The sequence below is a fragment of the Athene cunicularia genome, assembly GCF_003259725.1.
Source record: "Athene cunicularia isolate RWA chromosome 3 unlocalized genomic scaffold, athCun1 chr3_part1, whole genome shotgun sequence".
Taxonomy (NCBI): domain Eukaryota; kingdom Metazoa; phylum Chordata; class Aves; order Strigiformes; family Strigidae; genus Athene; species Athene cunicularia.
The window spans coordinates 78,100,887-78,119,922 of record NW_020799097.1 but is presented as its reverse complement, the minus strand read 5'-3'; the positions used below and the strand labels follow the sequence as shown (position 1 = coordinate 78,119,922).

General features: G+C 38.8%; 1 protein-coding gene across 1 annotated transcript; it reads right to left on the bottom strand.

Moving 5' to 3' along the window:
* Positions 1 to 7,328: 7,328 nt before the first annotated feature.
* On the bottom strand, positions 7,329 to 13,250 carry LOC113478350 (sulfotransferase 6B1-like). The gene is made up of 7 exons (XM_026845491.1): positions 13,049 to 13,250; positions 11,480 to 11,616; positions 10,722 to 10,811; positions 9,966 to 10,092; positions 9,098 to 9,192; positions 8,424 to 8,580; positions 7,329 to 7,459 (listed from the first exon to the last, which is right to left on the bottom strand). Exons 1-7 carry the CDS (start codon positions 13,248 to 13,250, stop codon positions 7,329 to 7,331), a joined length of 939 nt encoding a protein of 312 aa, XP_026701292.1.
* Between the last annotated feature and the right edge of the window lie 5,786 nt (positions 13,251 to 19,036).

Below are 19,036 nucleotides of genomic sequence, written 5' to 3'. Positions count from 1 at the left end.
TAACATGAATCAAATTCTACCTGTATGACTTCAGTTCTGTTTCTCTCTACTAATACCCATAATTTAATCTTCAGGTGGTGGGGGAGTTATTGGTATTCTGGCTGATACATTTTCAAAAGATAAGGAGTACTGAGATGGAAAAATAGGTATCGCCATAGGTCACCCCAACAGACACATGCAATACAGGAAAGCTGAATTACCCTGTGGAGGGGTCTTTCACTCTTTCTTTCTTCCACACCTTAAATATAGTATGGATGTTGTTCACTACCCATATATCAAACCCACAGAGAGCTCCACACTGCTCTGCATCACATCCTTGTCACTTTCTTCATAAATGGACATTAGACATTTAGTAAACCTATACACAAGCTTAATTAAGCACGAGGAGGTGTCAAATCAAAAGCACAACTGTAAGACCTGGAAGATTGCTTACATTACCTACAAAGAATCATTTAAAATTATTTTTCTTGTCTCACAAAATACAGAACCATCAAAATAGACCATTTTATTGGAAATATTTTCTCTAGTAATGCTAGTTTACTCATAAAAACTGGAGGCACCCTTCATGTATTATGCCTTCTGCCAGATTTCTTACTGTTTTCAGTTTTCTGTCTATGTGTTTACTCTGAGTTGCAAAGAAAAATATCCTCCCATTTGCCAATACTAAAAAGTAAGAACATCAAAAATTAGCATTTTTTCATCCTGCCTCCAAAGCCAGCTGTGTGAATCCTGAGGGAGCCAGATCACTATAACACCTCAAGATGAAATCTAACAACCTGTCACCTGAGCCTCTGGGGACACAGGTGCCTCTGGGTCCTTTAACCCTTGGACCCTGACCTCTGCTCATGAGCAGGGCCCTCGACGTTGTCGCAGCCACCTGGCAGGCTGCTCAGGAGCTGCAGAGGTGAGGTCTCAGGGCAGCTCTCTCTCTCTGGAGAGGCTCAGGGGAACCAGGTGTCCTGAAGGTGCAGGGAGTCCCAGTCCCAGCTCTGTCTGCCCAGAAGTGGAGTGTAAGGAGGTGACCCTGCAGGGAAGCTGTACAACTGTGGCACAGCTCACATGGTCCCCAGGGAAAACTGAGTTGTTCAATTCTACATGAAAATCTGCCTTAGATGCTATTAGCAGGAGCATTGGCAGTACAACACAAAAAGAAGATTCACCATAGCTGAAGATTCACCTTAGCCTTGTTCTAGAAAACGTATTGGGGAAAGGACATGAGGTGGGAAATGGGTTAGTATAATTTCTCTGGTTTCTTCATCCTCTTTAAAGCAAATAGATGGAAATACAATGTGAGCATCCTCTTCAGTGGAAGCATATTATTTCAGGAATCATAGGTTAACAAAAAAAGACTAGACCAGAAATATACACCTTTTTTTTTTCTTTTTTTTTCTTTTCTTTTTTTTACAATTGGTAAGGATCTAGCAGTGATAAAGATTGAAAACCACTGCTATTGTGTCCATCAACTGTGTCTTACCTTGAAAAGAGATTCCCAAGGTTTTCTGAATTGATTCTCACATTCATTGCCTTCATCTCTGCTTACTTTTCACCCCCTCAAAATATTACTCATCCATCAAGTCTCCTTGCCCACATTCATTTTATGACATGGCAGCTTGCTTTATCTGTCCCCTCTCCGACCTCCTTACCCCACTGAATGCAAGGGCCCACAGAGTGTCTCTAATGGAGCAAAAGCACATGCATGAGGTGTTACTGCTTTGAATAGCTCTGTCCTTCAGAGTGAGATTGTAAAGGCAGAAAGGGATCGAACCCATAGCCCTGGGATGACACAAGAGAGGATAAACTTCAGAAAAAGGTCATGGTCTGGTTTTCCACGAGATCAGCAAGGGCATGTCTACTGTTCATTTTAGTTTATGTGTTCTTCAACTAGTTTTAATCTAATTAGTTCAATAGAGTGGTGGTGATGTAGTATTATTATCTGAGGAATTACCCATAGAGTTTGTGTTTCCCTTGTGTGCAGTGTAGTGCCCAGTCTTTGAAGAGATTGTTCCCACACTCAATAACAACTAACTACATAATCTCCAAAAATGCTGCAAGGGTAACAGCTTTTGAAGATCAATGATTTTATCTTCTTAACTAAAGTAAATCTGCTATATTTCCTTCTCAAACCCCCATGTGCCTGGCAAGCCTCACTGCAAGTGAAGGCTCTTGTGCAGTATCAGTGTCTGAAAACCCAAAAGCTGCCATGAAATTGTAACAGGATTCAGAGAGTCATAATACCAAATGTAACTCTAAAATCTGGCGTGGATCTAATTGGGGAAAAAATATCACATAAGGAAGTCAGACATGGTGGAGTCTTGCCTGTTTCATAAACCGGAGTGTTTGCTGTCTAATTAATGCAAGAAGAATTAGCACAGACAGTTCAGTAAGAACATGGAAAGCCGCTCTGCCATATTCCAAGATGTGTTCAAGTACGGATCTAGAAGGGACTTAATGTGACTTTCTAGTCCTCTCTCTGTACTGCTAAAGTATCAAGCATGCTTGTCTCCTCCCTGCCAGATTCTCCCTTAAATTTGTCTGCAGACTCCTTAAGCAGCATTCTCCATTTAGACTGACCTGCAACCACAGGTTGTAATAATTATTACTGTGTCTTAGGTATGATCCTCCTGTTACTGTGCACCTGAATAAGATCTGACTTTTTTTTTCCCAGCACTTTCACCATGTTAGCCCTTGCTGAGTGTGATTACTTGGGTGTTTTCATACCAACTGCTGCTTGACTGGTTTGCCCTCATTAAGTACTTGTGTCTTTGGTTTCTCTTTTTTAAGTGTAGCATTTTACACACCTCTACTGAACTTCTTGCCAACCTTCTTCTCAATTTGAATTGTTTCCCCATTTTCTGCAGTACTTTCAGTCCTCTTCTCTTATCCCCAGACTTAAAAGTCAATGTTATATGATATAGATATTAGTCTATCCACCAGTGTTAAGAACAATATTGAATATGACCAGGACTCACCACTAAAGGATATTGCTTTCACTGTCCTGCCAATTTTGCTGTCATCCAGTATATGCAGTTTGGCCATGAACACACTATTGCAACCAAGTTCACAACAGCCATGTAAACAAGTAGATATTCCTAAAAATATTTCTGCTGCTCACCCTGCTTCTGGATGCCTTTTGTCATGTTGTATGAATTTCTAGGAACACAAATCTACTGTCAGTACTTTAATTTCATTTCTATAACCACATTTGTAAGTTGTCATCTCCACATATGAAACCATAAATTTGTTGACCTAGATTTGTCTTTTGTCATATAATTTCAGAAACTCTCTGATGCTGCCATCTATTGTATATTCTGTCTATGACTTATTCAAAAGATAAGTTATCTCTTCAAGAAGGAGCACAAATAGCTTTGACATGGTTTATACTTACCACCTTTTTATCTTCAAAATATTTCCTCATTTGTTGCTTGATCATTTTTGCTAGTAAATTTCCAGGTATCAAGTTAAGATGACTGCTCTATTTTGATTCTCCTTTCCCAAATTTTTTTAAATGGCTGTTATGTGTGTCCTCCTCCAGGCATCTGGTACTTTTCTGGGTTCTTATAGACAATTTCTAGTTGTTCAAAGATGGCTTGTGTTGGGACTTTCAGATGCTCTGCTTTTGAATCCATTAATTTTTTCTAAATATTTTCAGTAGCATTCCTATTTCTTTGCAAAACTTCTTTTCTACATCTCCAGGCAGAATTTAGAAGAATAAAGCAAAAAGTCATTGAATACTTTATTCTTTGCTAGCGTATTTTTTATTTTTACTTATCTTCTTAAGTGACAGATCTATAAAATGTGTGTGTTATTTTCCTATTTTTAATTCAATTAAACTTAAAGAACCTTATTTTGCTGTTTTTCTGGAACAGGTGTCTGAAGTGGAGTTGGACCCTGGACAGGTCTGAAATAATGTGTCCACAATGCCAAATACCAATGCCAGTACAAAACAGCTGAGTATAGTAATGTCTGACACCATCACCACTGACAATCCCATTTTCTCAATAGAGCCAGTTTCAGTGAATTTTGGCATCTTCAGTTTCAGAGAATTTCCAGTTACTGAAGTTAACCTATTTCAGTGTTTATGTATTAATTGAAGTTAAAGCTTAACTGTAGGCATATATGTAACTCAAGAATGAACAAAGGGAATGCTAACGTAGTTTAGTGGTAAGAGCATTCCACTGGCATTAGTGGTAGGAAACATTATCTTCTGTATTCACTACATTTTCTTTTCCTATTTTATATCTGGAACATGGAAAACACAAAAGCAGTTCTTAGAAGTGGCATGTAGGTGTATAGATTAAGAACTCTCTTCAAACACAAGAAAAAGATGTTACCTTCATGATTTTGCTTTTTACTAAGTTTTATACAGGTAGAAATGTGGTCTTCAGTGGAGCAAGTACAAATATATATGATATTAAAAAGAAAATTATTTGGGATTTTTGTGATACAAAGAGAGAATTATTCATGGTTATACATAATGATAGTCTTTGATTCTTGAAGAAGGAGCAGGGTCAGCAGAACTGCTACCTTGGACTTCCAGAGAGCAGACTTCAGCCTGTTTAGGAGCCTGGTTGACAGAATCCCTTGGGAGGAAGTCCTGAAGGGCAAAGGAGTCCAGGAAGACTGGATGTTCTGCAAGAAATAAATAAAGGCACAGGAGCAGGCCATCCCCATGTGCTAAAAGACAAGCTGGCAGGGGAGGAGACCAGCCTGACTGAACAGAGAGCTTTGACCAGAAATCAGGAAAAAAAGAAGTTTATGACCTTTAGAAGAAGGGGCAGACAATTCAGGAGGACTACAAGGATGTCGTGAGGTTATGCAGGGAGAAAAAACTAGAAGGGTCAAAGCCCAACTAGAACTTAAACTGGCTTCTGCCATAAAAGACAATTTAAAATGTTTCAATAAATACATTAGCAACAAAAGGAGAGCTAAGGGAAATCTCCATCCTTTACTGGATGCAGGGGGAAACGTAATGACACAGGATGAAAAAAAGGCTGAGGTACTTAATGCTTTCTTTGGCTCAGTCTTTAATAGTAAAACCAGTTGTTTTCCAGGTATCCAGCCCGTTGAGCTGGAAGACAGGGACAGGGAGCAGAATTAAGACCCCATAATCTAAGGGGAAATGGCTCACGACCTTCTACACCACTTAGACAACACACAAGTCTATGGGGCTGGATGGGATCCACCCAGGGATACAGAGGAAGCTGGTGGAAGTTCTCACCAAGCCACTTTCAATCATTTATCAGCAGTCACAATTAACTGGGGAGGTCCCAGCTGACTGGAGGTTAGCAAATGTGATGCCCATCTACAAGAAGAGAAAGAAGGAGGATCCAGGGAACTACAGGATTGTCAGTCTGAACTCGGTGCTGGGGAAGGTTATGGAGCAGATCATCTTGACTCCCATCACAGAGCAGGTACAGGACAAGCAGGTGATCAGGCCCAATCAGTATGCATTTATGAAAGGCAGATCCTGCTTAACTAACCTGATCTCCTTCTATGACAAGATGACCCACTTAGTGGATGAGGGAAAGGCTACAGATCGTCTACCTAGGCTTTAGTAAAGCCTTTGACACCATTTCCCACCACATTCTCCTGGAGAAACTGGCTGCTCATGGCTTGGATGCGTGTACTCTTTGATGGGGAAAAAACTGGCTGGATGGCCAAGCCCAAAGAGTGTTTGTGAATGGAGTTAAATCCAGTTGGCAACCAACCACAAGTGCTGTTCCCCAGGACTCAGTATTGGGACCAGTTCTGTTTAATAATCAATTATCGATTATCAATAATCAATTATCTATCAATACTCTGGACAAGGAAATTGAGTGTACCCTCAGTAAATTTGCAGATGACACCAAGCTGGGAGGGAGTGTTGATCTGCTTGAGGGTAGGAAGGCTCTACAGAGTGATCTGGACAGGCTAGAGCCATGGGCTGAGGCCAACAGTAGGAGTTTCAATAAGGCTAAGTGTCAGGTCCTGCATGTGGGTCAAAACAACCCCATGCAATGCTACAGGCTTGGGGAAGAGTGGCTGGAAAGCTGCCCAGTGGAAAACGACCTGAGAGTGTTGATTAACAGCCACCTGAATGTGAGCCAGCAGTATGCCCAGGTGGCCAAGAAGGCCAGTAGCATCCTGACTTATATCAGAAATAGTGTGGCCAGAAGGACGAGGGAAGTGATTGTCCCCCTGTACTTGGCACTGGTGAGGCCACACCTTGGATTGTCAAGCATCGGAACAGGCTTTTCCAATATAAACAATTCTATGATTCTATAACTCAGCACTTCGCAGGTCACACCTTGAGTAATATGTCCAGTTCTGGTCATCAAAATTCAGGAAAGACACAGACAGACTGGAGGGAGTCCAAAGGAGGGCCACAAAGATGAGAAGGCTCAGGGAGGACCTCATCACCCAACACTTAAAAGAGGCAGCTACAAAGAAAATAGAGGCTCTCTATTCACAAGGAGCCACATGGAGAAAACAATGGCCAATGGGTACAAATTGCAGTGGGAGAGGTTTCAACTCAATATAAGAAATAAATTCTTTACAGTGAGAACAAGCATTCTCTGGAACAACCTCCCCAAAGATGCAGTAGAGTCCTCATCACTGGGGTTTTCAACATGCAATAATCTCATCTAGGCCCCCTTTCCCATGACAGATTAGGCCAGATGACCTTTCGAGGGCTGTTCTATGATTCTATAAAAGCAGTGCCTCTGCGTGGATTTGAGTGGATCTAGCCTGTTAATACCAGCCCATAATCTGAAATTCATTTTGAAGTTCTGCATTCAGAGAGATTAAAAACCCTAAGAATGCTGATCCCCATTCCCCTTCATTCTCTTCCCTCTAGCTTTGATCCAGTTTCTTCTGGTCATGGGGGAGATATCTTTTGTCATTAATTAAGGTTGTGTCAGATCCATATTTTTGCTAGTGATCTTTTCTGTGAAAATGTCACCTGATTTGAAATAGTTCTGGAAAAAAGAAAAAATCTACATATTAAATAGTTATAAATAGCCTAGAAAGTCTAAATTTGGCTACATAGAGAAAAGGGGCATTTCCTTCCAGGTGACAGCTACTGAAACAAGGCTGTTAAGTTTATCTGAATATGAATATGGTTAGTTGACATCTTATTCAGCCAATGAGTTTAGCCAAAGCAAGCCAAAGATCTCACCTTAAAACAAAAACCAGCTCTTCATCCCTGTCACTGTAAAGGTTGCTGCAATGTGATTATTACAGTAATTCTAAGGTGCTTGGATCATTTGATCTAGTTTTGTAGTATGTAGCATTCAGATGATGTGTGAGTGCATTGAAAAGTTCTTGCTCTAACCACATTTCATTATTCTTCAGGCTTTACAGTACACTTCATACTTTAACTTTATTCCCAGTTTAGTTCCTCCTACGCGTTCTTCAAATGCTTTGTCCATTTTCTCATTTTGATCTTCAGTGAAAAGATTCTTCCAGTCACTTACACCACCTTCAAAGAAGCAAAGAAACTCTTGAAAATCAATACATTTTATTGGTTCTTATTTTATACATCTGTCATTCTGGTTCCATTGTACACAAAATGGAGCTGATACATTTTTCAAGACAAAACTCCACTCATTTTTGCACCAATATAATTTTGTGAAGTCAGTGGAACTACAGATCTGTGAAACTGCTATAATGCAAAAGAACATCCTCCTCTTCAGGTGACTGTGTCCAGAAAACCAGCCTGAAGTCCTGTTTCTCTGCAACTCCCTACTCCAGTCAGTAATGACTGACATGGTGGAAGACCATGAAGACTTAAATAAAAATCATCTGGCAGGAGGGAAAGCTGGATTTCTGTTACCTTGGCAGCTTGAGATTTTATCCAGTGACTTCTTTATTGTAAAATGAAGAAATAGATTCTGACTGCCGAGTTGGCACTCTCATGTCTGTGTCCCCTACACTACACTGCAAAAGTAGTTCCCTTTGTTTCCTCTTCTCTATGTACATGATTGGTTTACTTCTAACCTGTGAGTGTGAACAAAGGCTTGGCAGTGGTCCTTTCAGGAGATCTTACACTCTCCTAAAAAGTGTGATCATGCCACTCAGGCTGAGTTTGGCCCAGATTTGCCTGCTCAGGTAAGCCCCTAATTGTTGAAGAATCAGTGATTTTGGCACAGAGATGGAAAGGAGTTCAGACACATGACAGCTCCTCCTTCCTGCCAGTCACCTATGGGCCTCTAAAATTTCCTCTGTGCAGTTGCTTCTCCTGTGCTGGCTGCAGCCTGCTGATAGAGCATTGCTGGGTATCTTCCTCACCAGTGCTCCTTGACTAGTCTTCTCAAGTATAACAGTGATAACCTGCGTGATACTAATCCATAAGGCTAATCTGTGTACAAAAAAGAAGGAAAGGATGGGTGGCTCAGGTTCTTGAGTGTGACATTTCTACCTCTGGACCTCTTGGAGCTTCCTACCTTTGCGAAAGAAAACATTGCCAAATGTGCCATGGGTCTTCTGCGAGTTCTTCTTCATTGACTGGAAGCTGCTCCTCTCTACCACATCCTGAAGCTCTTTCTCAGTCAGGGAAATACCAAAGAAAGCGGCTATGTTTTTCACACCCAGGACTGGATTCTGAAAAGAGGAATGTAACATACCACATGACAGTAAACAAATTACACCACTTTCCAAGGTGTTTGAACTTCCCTACGTCTCTCTGCTGGCTACATATATAGAACATCCACAGAGTTCCGTAGGATGAGAGTGGTACATAGTGTTTCTCTTCTCCATAATTATTTCACAGGAGATATGATCTGTCTTCCTATAGATCACAGAAGATTGTATATGATTTAGAGTTGATCAAAATCTACGCTGCTTGAATAGATAAAAGCTCCCACCAAAACAATACTGGCGATTTTGATTTAGTTATTTGGGCTTATATCAGAGTTAAAGAGAAAACAAGAATTATTTTCACAAACAAAATTTTTAAAAGTCTTTTAAGTTGGAATTTCACCTTTCCTTCCCTTAAAACACGAATCTAGCTCATAGAATATCAGACAGTTTGAATACACTACATGAATAAAATGGTTAATTGGTTTAGGAACAAATGCTCTTTGAAGTAGAAAAAATTTGTAACTATTGGTAACCTCACCTCTTTTAGCTCTTCATAAGTTATTGTCATGACATTTTCATCATCAGCATATTTGTTCCATTTGGAAAGGTATTCAAAGTAGCATCCCCAGGGCACTAAATAAAACAAAAGAATCCTAAGATGAAGCATAAATGAAGATTAGACAAGCTCTTTATATAATAAACCAATTTTTACTCCTTAAATTGACACCTTAGCCATGGGTATTATTAATCATGTTTATGACAGAGTTTACACCCTTCTGTGGGAATTACAAGGTTTTATTATATGTCTCAGGCATATAATACAATTTGTAAGTCAGCATGGAAAAACTAGCTAGTATTTCAAGACAGATGTGAGTCCACCAAAGAGCTATCTGTACTCAAACCATCCTGCAGACCCCCTTAATACAGTTTAAAACTCTCTTTATGTGCCATGTGATATGCCAAACTGAAGAATTTATGTTATTATAAACTAGTGGGATTATTTTCTTTCTTTTTTTAATGCACTAGACTTAGTCCAAATTATTCCTCTGGTCCAATTTGGCATGTAAGAGTTCAGATGTCTGCATGGGCACACGATGATGGACACTGGTGAGGAGGGGTGAAAGGGGATCCAGGATAGAGATAAGGAGGAACTGCTTCTTCCAGCAAAAATATCAGTTTGTGAAAGTTAAAGCATTTTGTGGAAGTGCAGTTTTGATAAGGATTTATCCTCAGGCGGTAAGACAAGTACTGTAAACTTTAGTTTGACTTTCTAACTTTCTGTATTTAATCTCAGTTTTTGTACAGTAAACCAAAAAAATCCTAGTGAAGCTGATTTTAAAAGTGCAAGGTTTTTAGACAAAGTCAAAGCATTGAATAATTGATGCAGGCAGGAGAGTATACTGTACTTTTCTTTGTCATGAAAGCTATGAAGAAATCATCCCAGGTCTCATAGGAAGGAAGAGGAGACATGCCATTGGAAAAATAGTAAAAAGATGTAGCTACATCCTTTGGATTGCGAATCAGCAACAATATCTAGAAAAATTTAAAATATTTTATTTGTAGAGAAAAACATAGCAGCAGACTATAGTATGAAGAAAATAATCAATTTTTTTATCTACTTTACAGTTTAGGAAATTTCCAATATCTTGTATACTACTTGCAGAAGCAGCAATTTCATTCTAATTCAGAAGGTGAAGTATTTCACTTTGTTTCAGTACATTGTGAAGATGATTGCCTATAATTATTAAAATATCTTTTACAGATTAGTCAAATTAATTATGCAGTATGTTTTGCTCAATACAACCATCATTCAGCATTTAAGTAGTGGGGAAAATTCACAAAAATTCTCTCTGAAACTTGACACACTGAAGCCCTCACCTGTGATAACTCCATAAAACGCCTCTCATAGGAAATTATGTCAAAATACATTTTGATTTGTTCCATCCCCCCATCTCACTTGTGGAGACTGACACAAATGTGTCAATAAGGATGAACTGAGATTAAGTTAATTGAATGTCAGTACTTAAACAGGCATGTAGAAATGACCAGGCTAAACACTTAAGCAGAAAATTATTCTGAAAATTGGCAGAAAATAACTAACCTGGCTTAAATAAAAAATCTGTTGAAGTGTTTGCTTCCAAGACCTTAAAATCAGCACTCACCTTGGCTTTATTTTTGAAGATAGACCTGGGAAGATTTTCAGGAAGGAGATGAGTAAATAGAATTCTTCGAGAAGGTAATTTGTTCATTCTCTTTAAGAATCAAAAGGAGGAAAGTGGACAGTTCAGTTAGTACAAGCATTCTTTTCATTAGTCTATGATAAAATATTGCCTCGCTAAACTCATCAACAGTTACTGGCTGATAAAAATACTTATTTTTTGAGAGTGTTATCCTGAGATCTTAATGGAAATTTCTGAGTAACTCTAATCATCAAAAGACCCTGAGATTATGTGATTGGAAGATTACCCATTGATACTTCTCCTCAGTGATAATGAATTTAACATGTTCTGTTAGACAAGGGATCAAATCTAAAGGTAAGATGCAGAATTTAACTGGGGGTATGTGAAAGCTGAAGGATCTCAAGGAGAGACAGAATGTGAGAGGAGGAATAGCTAGTGAAAAAGAGACAAAAGCCAGTATTTCAGTATTTGACATTTCATTAACTCTTCTTAAATACAAAACATGCTATGCTGAATTTCTGCAGTTCTTGCATATCTACTGAGTATGCGCTCCTCTCTAGCCCTCTGAAGTGTCCATTTATCCCTCAGCATTTGGCAACACATGTGAGCTTCATCCTGACCACACGTCACATATAGAGAAGTGGGAGAGTTTTTATCAAATAGTGGACGATTCCATACACCATATATTCAGTATTTGAAGCACAAAATTTTGACACCGTTCATACGTATTCTGTGCCCACCTCATATTTTCCAGCATCTCCAATTTCAAGGTAGGGGAATTCTTGTTCTTCATCATTCATGCTGCTTTCTTTATTCTGTATTTTCTTTTCAAATATGGCTACCAGATCATTTAAGATTTGACCTAGCCAGTTTGTGCCTAAAAGGGTAAAAATACAGAACTGTAAAACCTTTAGAATAAACAGAAATGGATTTACCGGGAAAGCCAAGAGGTAGGTAGTACTACCAGATGAGTTGCCTGGTCTGCTTTCCTGTGGTACAATCACAGCTGACTACCTGAACAATCACTTCTCAGGGTCCTACCTTTGCTCTTTATAAGGATAAATTTCTCCAACTCAGAGTGCTCAGTACATGGTGAAATAACTTGTATATTGTAAATTAGAAGAAGAACTACTAAGATTCAAAGAGGAAAACATGCATTAATGTAATAAATTTTTATTGTGACAAATATAAGGGGGATTGGGGTGGTAAACCTGTACCTCAAAACCTAGTATATTTTATATGTTTTTCTGATGGGCTGCACAGGATTATCTTGGGAGGAAAGATGGGTCAAGAACTTCCAACACAGGAGCAGAACTAGATCTGAAAATTGTGCTGTATGTGCTCATTTTCTTTACCAATAGGTAAAAATTCTCTGAAGTGACATTTCCTATACACATTTATTGCATTTTTATTCAAAAAATTTAAAAAGAGCCTGTAGAGAACTCTCAACTTTAGTTTACTATTTCCTGACTTCTGGACACTGGGTTCCTACAGCTTTGTCACTACAGTCTTAATAACTGTGTTCCGGTGCATAGCATTTCTTCAAAAAGAAAACATGACAAAAAAGCAAAAACCTCACAATCCTGTCAGCTGTGACTATCTACTATAAGAGAGTGTGAATCCAATTGCTGGAGAAGAGAAACAGCTACATTAAAATGATTAAGAGATGCATCTAATCCAAACCTGTAGCTCTGATATGGGCCAGTATAACGTGCTTTCAGGCAGAAGGAGCAAAGATATAGGATAAACCCACAACTCGAGAAAAGATCTCCTCTTGATTTCCCAATAGGCAGTGTGATCATTTCAAGTGTTACAAAAATAATTTTTTGATAGTTATGGTTTCAGTTATTCTTGACATCTATATGAAATAAACTAAAGAATATGCAGCATGGCATGTGAAGGTACCAAAAGCTCCATTCTGTGTAAAAATATAAAGCTATTAACTTTACAAATATAAATGTGAGAGCAGATCCTGCAATATCTAGAGATCTAGTTATCTCTGGTGTGATCATTTAACTTCATAACTATAAAAAGTAAAGATAACAAAAACCTTTACATGCTATGAAAAGAAAATCAGATATCTTTTTCTCAGCCATGTGAACAATTCCCTATATAAAAACTTCATAATTAACTTTGTTATGCTTTTTGAGAACAAAATTAGTTCTACAAAATTTTGTGAAAATTCTATTACTTAATATAATAAATAAAATTATATATCATATAATATATATTATTATATATAGTAAGTACAAACCTATTTATTTGCCATTACAGAACTTTTATTTATGAAGAAAGCAAACTATATTCACCAGTTTTAGGATATCCTGCCAAAATGATATCATCACTTCTGACTTCAAGGGTCTCCATAGCTCTGAATACATCAGGACTGCAAAAAGTAACAGGGTAGAGAATCCCCTTGTAAGAAAAGAGTAGTTCGTCACGATCCATTTTGTTAGCAGCAGCTATTGCCTTATCTATGATATCAGTAAACTTTTTCCTGGGCTTCTCCATTCTTCTCTCTCTCACACACACAGGCGCCGTCACAGTGTGAAATGCTATGCAGAAAAAGAGAGCTAAAGATTACCTTTTAATGGGGGGATGGGTTTGGCTTTTTTTTGGACTCTGTGAGCAATAATTTACTACTCTTTCCAAAACTGTAAAGAAATAACGCAACTCCAGTCAAAGACCTTAAGTCATCTGAATCTTTTGAAATCAACAGAACTTGAACATAAGCAAACAAGAAAAACAAGAAAATGCAATTGCATTCTAGGTTAAAGGGTTTAACTACAAAATATCGTGCCAAAAAATCTCATTACACCACAGAGTTTCTAAACAAAATATATCAAAATAGAACAACGTGAATTGCAGCCTGGTGTTTAAATAGCACGATCACATTCCTCATGGCAGTTGGGACAGTACACATTCCCTAAGGAAGGAAAAAGGGGGGAAATGGTGTGTTAATTATTAATGTATTTCATGCAATAGCATAATGTTGGAATAGGATTCCACGATAGATGGACAGCTTATTTCACTCCTACACTTCACTCATCACAGAATAGTTCAAAGAAACTTTGATAGATAAAATCCAGAGGATTTCTAGTGTATTTTTACCAGGTAGGGCAGTCAGGCCAATTATTATTTGGAGGCATGTTTTATCCTGAGAAAACAAACAAACAAACAAACAAACCAGTGGAGAAAAACCAATTAGAAGACATAAGTTGGGAGGGATTCTGAGGACAGTTAGATTTCTTGGGGAAAAAAAAAAAAAAAAGCATGATCAAGATTTAGTAATGTGAGCCTTTGATACAGCCATCTGCCATGACACCTGAGCCAGGAGATGGGAGGAATGTACCTTGCACCGTATGTGTTACACAAGAAGACCCTCATGATCCTGCCAAATACTGCAATTGGAGACTGAAAGAAAACATTAGTTGATTTCAAGTTTCTAAAAAGCAGCTTTAAAAACATGGAGATTAAAAACAGATTAAAGGATTTGGTAATCTCCAGATTAATGGTATTGGTTATTCTAGCCACCATAGTGCCTCTAACACCACAGCGCCTCTAAAGGTTTCTGGCTCCCCATACTTATCAGACTTGGTCTTTTCTGATTGTGGAGCTTTGCAGAAAGAGGCAAGTGATCTGTTCTGTGATAGCTACAGGACACTGCCAGCTGACAGTTGCCTAGTGGATTGATGTGTTTATGCAGATCCATTCCCTGTTAAATGAAACAACAAAGCAATACCCTCAAAACTCGTGCTCTCAGGTGGTAAATGAGAAGAGGTAGTTTTCTGTAACTATCCCTATGATCTGCATTTATCTCAACAAAACTCTAGAGAAAGCTCTCATAAATTAGGCCTCCAAAATGACCTAATAAGATTTAAGATGGATCAATTAATATCGATCCATTTATGAAGGTACCCTAAAATCCCCCTGATTATCTATCTGAAAACAAACAAACAAACAAACAAACAAACAAACAAACAAACAAACAAACCACAACAACTCAGAGGGAGGGACATTCCCTGGGATTCTATGAATGAGCCCATGAAAAGTATGACTTAAACTAGAATTGGATCTACAATAGAAATGCCATATATGGCCTTTTTCCCTTTGTATAATTTAGCATGTGCCATATCAGAGGGGAGTCAAAGCCTCCAAACAGAGACCAGGGTGGTGGGATGCCTTAGGTTATGTGATAAAAGATTGTTTGCAAATTCACAAAGGAGCACTGAGAAACAATGACAGGAGAGCCCAAATAGTACCCTGCCCAGATACTCCCAGGCCCACCACAGTAGCCATCAGCTTATTAAAGGCCTGTCTACACAAGCCCAGAGGAGCAATGGGAGACAAAGGCAGGCAGGAACCCAAATTAAGGACTCAGACAAGGGGACACCCTGTCCAGGCCCCTTCTAGCACTGTCCCAAACAGTGGCATCCCCAGTGTCCTGGTGTAAAGATGACCGATCAAGATGACCAGTGCTGGAGCACCTTTTGAAGACAAGCACATTAAGGAATGAAGGGAAAGAGTCTCTCATGACTGCACAGGATTTATTATGTCAGGAGTACATGACAGCTGTGAGAAAACTGCCACAAATAAAATTATTTACCAGCCTGCATGGCACTATTACTATTTGCTTAAAAATATAGGAAATACTGAAACAAAGGTGAAAAATAATTAATCCTTAGTACATGATACAGGCTTGTTTTCTTGACTACTCTAAAAAAACTGTTTGAGCTGTGTTCTCTCTCTATTGTAAAATTTTCTAGGATCCACCTGCATCTTTTGTTTTCCTCCTGAATTGAGATCTTCTTTATGATGGTCACCTTCGCTGACCAGGACAAAACTGCTCAAGTCAGATTAGACTAAGACTACTATCCCTTGTCTACAGAAGTATACACAGCTCTGTCTTTCTTCTACCCAAATCTTCCCACATGTCTTTTCTAAACTTTCCTCTCACAGCTTTTTTCAGCCTCAGCTTTGCTGTCTCTGGAGAGTTTCCACTCTCTTAATCCCCTCTCTGGAACATGGTAGGAAATAAGCAATTTTCCACAGCTTTCATCATCTCTATTAATGTATTGGCTAGTTGTCAAAGTACAGATGCAAAGGTTAACTGCCCCCTCCCTCCTGTTAATACTCCACTAGGTAATAAGAAAGAACATGTCAGTAAATACAGAGAATTTCATGACACACAATGCTGGAGAAATCATCTTTTTATACTAAGCTGAAGATGTCAGCTGTATGTTAACAGACTCCTAAAACCATCATCAAAAGACTTTTATTTGCTTGCTTGTTTGTTTTATCTGATCTTTCCCAACCGTATTGGTGAAATTAAATTAAAAAGTTGGAAGTCTCTGACTAGAACTTTGTTACCAAATAAATGTGCAGATGTCAGGCCAGTGACCTCAAGAAGTCACCCATTGCCTCATTGTGTATCTATACAACCTGACATTAAAAGAGGAAGGGGAAGAAACTGGAAGGAGGGAGAAAAGAAGAATGTCACGAAAGACTCACTGACATTATGGAGGACTTTCTGATTTTTGCTAATGCACTAAATGTCCCATTTCCTGCAAACTTGACGTGAATCCCATTATGACCTATGCCCCTGAAATAGTCAAAGATCTGGAGCCTTTAGCACATAAGTAATTATGACATACAAAGTGTAATGTCACAATACAGATGAGGCCAAATATAAAATGTAAATGTAAAGTGTGATAAATAAAGCTGATTAAAGAGGTATCTTTATCTGGATGCATTAAAAAATGATTAGTCCTATCATATTCTTTGCAAAAAAGAATAATTGCTATTTTAATTGTCAGTATATGAGTTTGAATGCACAAATCAGTCTCATCAAAGCAAACACACCCTGCTCATTAGAGCATATGAGACATAGTGCATATATTCCTATAGGAGCTGGAATGGTGCGGCCTTGGGTCTTAAGCATAAAGTCAAAAGTGTGTCTTTTCACAGAGAGACGATAATTTAGTTCCTTGTCTGAAGATCATATTTTAACTTTTTTCATTTAACTTATCAAAGACATTTAGGTTTATTCAAATATTGTAGTATTAGGAATGCAAAGTCATGCAGAAAGAACTAGAGAGTGGTTTTCTCTCATTTTTTTCAAAATATGTTTCTCTACAGATTTTGCTGAGTCTCAGTCATGACACTGTAAATTAATCCTTCAGAAAGTTTGAAAAGGAACTGCCAGCTAATGGCCTGTGGGCTAATTCAGATGCTAACTAGCTGGCTACCAGGCCAGTGTGGGCACCATTTGTAACAACCTATTTACTCTTGGCCCATAATCTACCACCTTTCTTTCACCTCCTGCTGCCCTCTGAAGGACTAAGTGAGCTGATTGAGCTCCACATGGCGTGTTGTGGAGGAGGACCAGGGCTGCAGTGTGTACTGATGGAAGTAAAGTTGGGACATGAGAAGGAGGACACAGGGCTTTGTATCCATACCCTCCTACCTTCACAGGGTATCGAGATGAGGGTACTGGAGAGATAAATTGAGAGCTGTAAGGGAATAGAGAGGGAAACAAACATTTGAGTATCTCTTCCCTAGAAATACCCAGTTCATGCCTATCTATGGGCAGTTTAGCCAGACTGAAGATTAATGGTAGCTAGTGCAGGAACAAGAGTTAAAAGCTCAGACACCACTATGTGGTAAGTGCTTTTCTACTGCTTTGAGGGTAAACTTAGCAGCATAGCTCTTTTTGGTATCATCACCTCTAACAAACCCTGAGAAACACAAGATGGCTCTATGCAGAGCTACTCTGGATGCCTGTGCTGCATTTCCTAGTGCTCTGGATGCAGTGCTGGACCCAAGCTGACTCCAGTAGTTGTGCTGAACGGAGCCTTAGCAAATAATTTTCCCTAGAAAAAGACATGGAGACACCAATGCAGACACCTAACTACTTCCTCAGGGACCAAGATGATGCCAAACAGGCAATTCAAGCCTTGAAAGACAAAGGCTAACAAAGCCACTGTATCAGTATTGGGCTTCCCACTATGCCTTCTGGTAGCCATGTAATCAAACTTTCCCAGTCTGAACACAGATATCTCATAACTGCCTGCCTGCCCTCCCCTGCTTCATGCAGCAATTCATCATCATTTACAAATGACAAAGTTCCTGCATTGCATTTTCTTCCCAAGCAAACTCAGTGCTCATGAATAAGGAACCATTTCTGCAAAGATATATGTGCCAGACTAGATGACATTCCCCTGCAGTACCCAGGCAATGTGCATCAGCCATACACAGGGGGCAAACCTTAGAGTGAAGCAGTGAGTCCATTTGTGTGGCTACTCAGCTCTTGGCCTGCCTCCTGGGAATGCTCTGCTAATTTCTGAGAGACTCTGCTGAAGAGCTTTCACCATGGCCAGATGTCAAGTGCTCACCATAAAGATTCTCTCCATCCTCCTTTTTCCATGTTCTACCATTTTCTTACCCTTCTGATCCATTAAAAGAAAATAAAAATTAAATAAAATTGAAAAAAAAAACCCTCAACAACTTCTTTTTTAATCCCCTCGTGATTTTCTCTTCCTATTTTCATATGGTCAGTAGGTTTGGTTCATTTTGCCAATTAATTTATTTGAGCTCCAGTAGCACTGCTTGCCTCTCATCTTCCCTAATTAGATTCCATTCAATACCTTCAGATTCATTCCCAGAGGGGAAAGGTGAACTCCTGTTTCACTTGATGTATTTGATACTGGACAATTGTCTCTTCAAAACTCCAATATGAGGAACTTTTATAGTTTAGAGTTCATCAAAATACACAGTCCCCTTTGATCTCAGAAAAAACAGATACAAAACCATGAAAGCTTTTCCCTCTTTCTATTTCATCCTACTTTCTTAGTCTCAAGGCTCCCTCATCTTTATCACTCCCCTTTTTGATCCTAATACAATTTCTCAGCTTTCATCTTTTTTTACACATTCCCTAGGTCAAGTTCATTCCCTATATTGAGATTTGCTTTACTGTGTAAAGATGAAGGGATTTTACATCCAAAACAAAATAAAAATAGACATCAGTAGCACATCTCACCAGACTTACTAATCTATCCATGAAATATATTTCCACATGCAGCTTGAAAAAGGCAAAACTTCTCTGTGTTTTTATTTTTAGGTGAGTAATTTCTCTTACTTCTGTCAATAGTTATGGCTGTTCTACATCACAGAAAACCCACAGTTGCTGCCTTTGAAGAGTGAAACCATATTGTCAATGACAAAACTCCTAAATACCTACACCTTTTACTATCATAATTTAAAGTATTCTTAAAGTGATGGTACTTTCCTTGATGCAC